Raw genomic sequence first — 7,661 nt, 5'->3', positions numbered from 1 at the left:
AGGGCCAATCAGGGGGTTGGGGCGCTGCCCCCTGTCACCTCACAGGAGCAGGGCCATGCAGGGGGTGGGTGCACTGCCACCCCCCGGCCGTCACGCACAGAGCAGGGCCCATCAGGGGGTTGGGGAGCGCCCCCCCTGTCACTCACAGAGTAGGGCCGATAGGGGAGTTAGGGCACCGCCCCTTGTCACACACACAGCAGGGCTGATCAGGGGGTTGGGGCGCCGCCCTCTATCACCCACAGAGCAGGGCCCATCAGGGGGTTGGGGCGCCGCCACTGTCACACTCAGGGCAGGGCCGATGGGGAGGTTATAGCTCTACCCCGTCACACACAGAGCAGGGCCCGTGGGGGAGGGGGGTTGGGGCGCCACCCCCTGTCACACACAGAGCAGGGCCGATCAGGGGGTTGGGATGCCACACCCTGTCACACACAGAGCCACAGGGCGATCAGGGGGTTTGGGCACTGCACCCTGTCATGCTGATCTGGTGCCAGGAGGCCTCGTGGCTCCGCTGATCCCGGTGCTGGGAGGCATATTACCCTTTTACTATATAGGATAGAGGCCTGGGGGCCGGCTGGTTTGCCCTGAAGGGTGTCCTGGATCAGGGTGGGGGTCCCCACTGGGGTGCCTGGCCAGCCTGGATGAGGGGATGATGGCTGTTTGCAGCTGGTCACACACCCTTCAGGGTGGGGGTCCCCACTGGGGTGCCTGGCCAGACTGGGTGAGGGGCTGAGGGCTGCTTTCAGGCTGGTGGTTGTTGACTGATGCTCCCAACCGCTCCTTGTTTTCTTTTTTTTTTTTTTTTTTATTCTGGGCCAGCTTTAGCTCTGGCTCTAGCTCTGAGGTTTCCGCTGCTGGTTTGTTTGCAGTTCTATAATCGACACAATGTATAACTTCAGCTCTGAGATCCCAGCCGGCTATATTTGTTAGAATGTTTCAAACTGCCAGCTCAGATGCCGGCAAGTCAGGCGGGGAACGTTGGAGTCTGCAGTCACGGGAGCAAGCAAGCCTCATGTTCGCTTCCAGCTGCCTGGCTGCCGGCCGCCATCTTGGCTGACAGTTAATTTGCATAAGGATACGCTGATTAGCCAATGGGAAGGGTAGCGGTCGTACGCCAATTACCATTTTTCTCTTTTATTAGTGTAGATGTTTAAAGTCAAAGGTTTAAAAAATTAAAGGACAGGAAAATATATACTATGCTAATAGTAATAAAAAGAAAGCTGGAGTAGCTATTTTAATATCAACAAAGATTCCAGAGCCTCTTTATTCCCAGGGATAAAGAACTTTGTTTTATAATAAAGAGGTAATAAATCCTAAATATCTATGCACCTAATAACAAAACTCCAAAAATACATGAAGCATAAACTAACAAAACTGAAAAGGGAAAGGCAATAAAAGAGTCATTCATACTAGTATATAATGAGACTAGAGGCTCGGTGCACAAAATTCGTGCAGGGGGTGTGGGGGTCCCTCAGCCCAGCCTGCACCCTCTCCAATCTGGGACCCCTCAGGGAAAGTCCAACTGCCGGGTTAGGGGATCGGGCTTAAATGGCAGGTAGACATCCCTCTCACAATCCTGGACTGCTGGCTCCTAATCACTCACCTGCCTGCCTCCCTGGTCACCCCTAACTGCCCCCGCTTGCTGGCCTGATCACCCTCACTGCCTCTGCGTGTCAACCTGATCGCCCCTAACTTCCCCCTCCACCAGCTTGATTGCTCCCAACTACCTCCCCTGCCGGCCTTGTCACCCCATGCAGCCTGCTTGTTCAGGCGTTTGATCGTCCCTCACTAACCCCCCTGCCAGCCTGCTCGTAGGCAGCCATCTTGTGAGGGCACGAGGGCTAATTTGCATATTACCTCTTTTTAAAAAATATATATTTTATTGATTTTCTACAGAGAGGAAAGGAGAGGGATAGAGAGTTAGTAACATTGATGAGAGAGAAACACTGATCAGCTGCATCCTGCATACCCCCTACTGGGGATGTGCCCTCAACCAAAGTACATGCCCCTGACTGGAATCGAAACTGGGACTCTTTAGCCCACAGGCTGATGCTCTATCCACTGAGCCAAACTGGTTAGGCCAACATATTACCTCTATATTATATAGGATTGGTATCAGTTTTGTTTTGATCAGTTCTGTTATATTATCAGCAGCAAAAGAGATAATAGAATAGTATTTTCAAAGTATTAAATAATAAAGAACATTGAACTTGAACTTGATATTCAAACTATAAGACAAAAATGATACATGATGAATATATTTTCTGATCCACACATTGCTCAGAAGTTTTGCCACATAAAGAACAACACTGAAAACTATTACTAAATAAGAGGAGCAAAATTCTAAAAGATGCTTCAAGAAGTGTATAAACTGAAAGTAATCAAATCAAATATGATATAGTTTTTATTATCTATAAAACTATATAATACTAAATAAAAAGAGAGAAATATACCTATAATAATAGGAAATGAAATTCTGCATAGACTATTAATTTCATAGATGTTGGGGTGAAGGTAAATCAAGAAATGTGTGACAATATAAATTCTTATCTTTATTAAAGGAAAGATATAGGTATAAACTTTTTAAAAGGAAGTATTAAAAAGAAACATAAAAGTGGAAAAAACTGAAGTAGGAAATTAAGATGGTAGAAACAATCCAAATATATTTATAGTTACAATAAATATGAACTAAATTCACATACTAAAAGGCAAAGATTGACAGATTAGAATTAGGCACATCTAAACATAAAGACATGTGAAAAATTAGGTTAGGCCTAATTTTATATTAAAATTTAAAGGGGGGGGCGCGCGGGGAATCTTATCAGTCTAATACTTAGAAAAAGATGTATAGTTATATTAATACTAGAGGCCCCATGCACAAAATTCATCCACAGGTAGGGTCCTTATGTCTGGCCAGTGATCAAAGCCAATCAGAGCCTTCTGGCTGCCAGCTGGGCCTTCCTTCTTTCCACGCTGCCCTCTGGTGGTCAGCACACATATCGAGTGGTCCAACTCCTGGTCGGTCAAACTCCCGAGGGGACAATTTGCAGATTAGCCTTTTATTATATAGGATCTGACAACATAGTTTTTTATTTTATTCTTTAATCCTCACCTGAGGACATGTTTATTTTTATTTATTTTTTTATTGATTTCAGAGAGAGGAAAAGAGAGGAAGAGATAGAGACATCAATGATGAGACAGAATCATCCATGAGCTCCCTCCTGCATGACCCCAAAGGGACCAGGCCACAATCTGGAATGTGCACTGACTAGGAATCGAACAGTCATCTCCTGGTTCATAGATCAGTACTCAACTACTGAGCCATACCAGCTGAAATATGTACACAATAAAATATCTGCAAGTATATGAAACAAAAATTATATGAAAACATTCTAAAGTAGAGCCCAATGGGCGAAGCTCAGTGGTTGAGCATGAACCAAGAGGTCAAGGTTTGATTCCACTCAGGGCCAATACCAGATGGCCAGTTAGATCTCCAGTGGGGGGAATGGGGGATTCTGGAGGCAGCTAATCAATGATTCTCTCTCATCTTTGGTGTTTCTTTCTCCCTCTTCCTCTCTCTGAAATCAATAAAAATATATATATTTTTAATTTTTAAATAGAATAGATGAAAACATTGATAAATTCACTATTATAGTGGGAGATTACTGTCATAATCCTATAAATTATTGAGAAGCCATAAAAAGCTCATATATGTATGAGAGAGAGTGAGAGACAGAGAGAGAAGAGAAATTTGCATCAAAAACCAGCAGAATATACATTTCCTACACGTCTAAGACAATTATTAAAATTGATTAGGTACCATACCATAAAGAAAGCCTCAACAAATTTAAAGAACTAAGATCATTATAAACAAACAAACAAACAAAAAAGAAATAAGATTATTATATATATTACAAGGGAAAGATAAGGTGTAAATTTTCCACAATCAAACAATTCCTACTTGTGTCCACCCCACATTTTTTTCTTCACAGAATGACTATTAACATACCCAGGGACTTTCCTTTTTAAAGAATTTATACTAACCTTCTAAACATTCATTCTTGCTTGTTTTGAGGCTTCTTTCTAAATTCAATGGCATTTACTCTACACAGGCTTTGGAAGCTTGCAAAGATGCTGGCTTGGTGAAATCTCTTGGTGTATCCAATTTTAACCGCAGACAGCTGGAGCTAATACTGAACAAACCAAGACTCAAGTATAAGCCAGTCTGCAACCAGGTACAGTCTGACAAGAAGGTGGGATGTAACAAGGAATTTCAAGAGTTACTTAACATAAAGGACCATGGGTTAGGTGTCAGAAAGTTTTGTGCTCACTCTAGAAAAAAGACCCTGGACAAGTTTTTAAGTTCTCTCAACTTATGTCTCTTAAAAAATAACAAATAAAGATTTGAAAGTTTAAATTCAGACCAAAGTAACCGCCAAAAATTTTTGAAGAAAAATAATGTTAGGAACAAGACCTGCCCAATATTAAGACAGTTGGAATAGAAGAGATTAAAAATGGTAGCAGAGTAAGTGGATGCTACACAGACCCACTTCCAGGACCAAACTGGAATTGCAACTAAAATACAAAAAACCCATCCTGAGAAGTCAACTGAAGACTAGCTGGAGAGAACCCTGATAACCAAGCATGGAAAATGGAGACCTCAGAGAGAAGGGTAGGAAGGATGGAGATGTGGAAGGACTGGACGGGCTCTAAGAGACAGCAGATGAAGTTCTGGTGATATATCTCAGCTGTGGGGGGTTCCCACTAAGAACTCTGGGGTCTAATCTCCAGGCTGGGCCCCCAGAAGAGAGCACCAGACTAAAAAACGTGCCCACATAACATCTGGCTGTGAAAAGCAGCAGGGTTGCTGTCTGCCAGCCAGAAATGGCTGGAAATGCAGGCACCCTCTTAAGGGGCCAATGCACAAAATTTAATGTGCAGCCACTCATGTTGGGCTCTAGCAGAGGGAGAGCAGAGTGGATTGGAGCTCTGTGAGCAGAAGCTAGATTTGCGGGCTCTGGATTAGCTCAGAGGGCAGTCACCCCAGGGCCTGTGCTGAGTCATTCCCTCACCCTGTGGAGGTCATCTTTCTCAGGGAGACCTTTGCTATCCAGGCCATTTATGACTAGGGGGAAGACAGTTGACCCACCCAATTGAAAAATCTTTTGCCCCAATGTGTGGAGTTTCTGAGGCCCATTAAGAGACTGAGAATAGCCTTAGCCAGTTTTTCTCAGTGGTTAGAGCATTGGCCTGTCGATTGAAGGGTCCCAGGTTCAATTCTGGTCAAGGGCACATGCCTGGGTTTTGGACTCAATCCCCAGTAGGGGGCATGCAGGAGGCAGCTGATCAATGATTCTCTCTCATCACTCATGTTTCTCTCTCTCTCTCTAACTCTAACTCTCTGAAATAAAAAAAAATACATTTTTTAAAAAGAGACAGAGAATAATAATCTATAGGAAGAAGCAATTGCTCCAATTGCCCAGTTGGTTAACCTCTCACCACACCTATGTATGATTGCCTAAGAACTACTCAAGACTGAATCCAGTCAGTCTCAGGCAGAGATGGGTCTCTGGAGGCTTTGAGTCTTTGCCTGATCTAATTAGTCAGAAACAGCATTTGACACTGTCCTTCACTAGAGATTAGGAATCATATCAAATCTACCTAATACATAGTCATAAACCCAAACAGGTAGCAACAATGAGAAGACAAGAAACAAACACCACATAAAAGAACAAGAGAATTTTCCAGAAGAAGAGATAAATGAAATGTAGACAAGAAATTTATCTGATATAGAATTCAGAATAATGATGGTAAAGATGCTCAACAGCATGAGAAAAGATATAGTAACTATGGAAAAAGAATAGTTGGAAATAAAAAATGACCTAGTACTAATAAAGAACTCATTGGAAGGAATACACAGCAGATTAGGGGAAGCTGAGGATTAGGTTAGTGAATTAGAAGACAGGACAGAAAAAAATCACACAGAGAACAAAAGGAAAAAAACAATTAAAAAACAAGAAGACGGCTGAGCTGTGGGACAACATGAAATTGAAAAATATTCGCATAATAAGTGTACCGGAAGAGAAAGAAAGTGAACAAGAGACAAGAACATGTTTGAACAAATAATAGCAGAATATTTCCCTCACCTGGTGAAGGAAAAATTCATACAATTAGGAAGCAGAGAAAGTCGCAAGCAAGAAGAACCTAAAGAGCCCAACACCCAGACACATCATAATTAAAATGTCAAAAAGTAAACAAAAAAAGAGAGAATCTTAAAGGCAGCAAGAGAAAAGCAATTTTTTACCTACAAAGGAGCTCCCATAGGCTGACAGCTGATTTCTCATCAGAAACTCTACCAGCGAAACAAGAGGCTGAAAACCAAGATGGCGGCATAGGTAAACACTGGAGTTTGCTGCCTCGAACAACCACTTCAAAAATACAACTAAAAGACGGAACAAACATCATCCAGAACCACAGGAAGTCTGGCTGAGTGGAAATTCTACAACTAGAAGGAAAAAGAAAAGCATACCGAGACTCAGAGGAGGCGCAGTGCAGAAGTAAAATACTAAGGTACGGAGGTGCATGCGGAGCGGGCTGGCGGCTGAGGGCGCGGTTGTCATTTTCAATCGGGAGGGAGTCTCAGGCTCTGAGCTCCAGTTCCGGGCGAGTCTCTATGGACCCAGACTCATACGGGAGAAGCGGGACTGTCTGGCATCGGTCAGAACCGGAGGGCAGCTTTCTCTCCAAGGGGCTTGCAGCAATTACCTGGACACTGAGAAGCAGAGCCTCTGAGGGCAAGACTGAGAGCAGCCATAACTGCTAGCCCCGCCCTGTTGATCCCATGGGACCCGCCCCGCCCAAGCCTTGCAGGGAAGCTTTTGCTGGATAGCCTCAGGCAAAGGCTAGATTAGCACCTCCCTAGAGATCCAGGAGCCAGGAAACCCAGAGGTCACTGTGGGACCATCTAGTTTGCAGCTCCATGGAACCATAAAGGACACACTCAGGGGGCAGACTCAGTGAGCACCAAAGCCCCATTGAAGCAAGTCTAGCCCCAGAGGGGTGTCTCCAGACAGAAGTTCTCCCACTGCAGACACAGCTGATTCTCACAGCCAATTGTCCTGGAGGTCAAATCCTCCCAGTGATAACTACAACAATCAAGGCTTAACTACAACAAGACTGTGCACAAAGCCCACAAGGGGGTGCACCAAGAGTGTCTACCTAAGGTAATTGGGTCACTTAGCACAGAAAGCCACTCTATCGACACAGCGAAGCATAAAAAATGCTGAGACAAAGAAACAGGACACAAATGACAGAAATGGAGGAAAGCAAACTGCTGGATATAGAGTTCAAAACCACACTTTTAAGGTCTCTCAAGAACTGTCTAGAAGCCGCAGATAAATTTAGTAAGACCCTGGAAAAGACTGGTGAGACCGCCGATAAATTTAGTAAGAACCTGGAAAAGACTGGTGAGACCGCCGATAAATGTAGTGAGATCCTCAAGAAATCTAGTGAGACCCTCGATGGTGTGATGAAGGACCGACTAGAAATTAAGCATACACTGATTGAAATAAAGAATATTATACAGACTCTCAACAGCAGACCAGAGGATCGCAAGAATGAAGTCAAAGATTTGAAATACAAAGCCAAAAATACGAAGATAGTGT

At 43.8% G+C, this 7,661-nt stretch overlaps 1 protein-coding gene across 1 annotated transcript in view; it reads left to right on the top strand.

Moving 5' to 3' along the window:
- Positions 1-4,232, top strand: part of LOC102430403 (3-oxo-5-beta-steroid 4-dehydrogenase-like) — a gene marked incomplete at its 3' end in the record, with an annotated part of 170,632 nt that extends 166,400 nt beyond the window's left edge. The window contains exon 5 of the mRNA XM_006088302.3: positions 4,110-4,232. Coding sequence (XP_006088364.1) covers positions 4,110-4,232 — 123 coding nt within the window. The remainder of the gene's footprint in view (positions 1-4,109) is intronic.
- Between the last annotated feature and the right edge of the window lie 3,429 nt (positions 4,233-7,661).

The sequence above is a fragment of the Myotis lucifugus genome, unplaced genomic scaffold (assembly GCF_000147115.1).
Source record: "Myotis lucifugus unplaced genomic scaffold, Myoluc2.0 scaffold_46, whole genome shotgun sequence".
NCBI classification, from domain to species: Eukaryota; Metazoa; Chordata; class Mammalia; order Chiroptera; family Vespertilionidae; genus Myotis; species Myotis lucifugus.
This window is presented reverse-complemented; position numbering and strand designations above follow the sequence as displayed.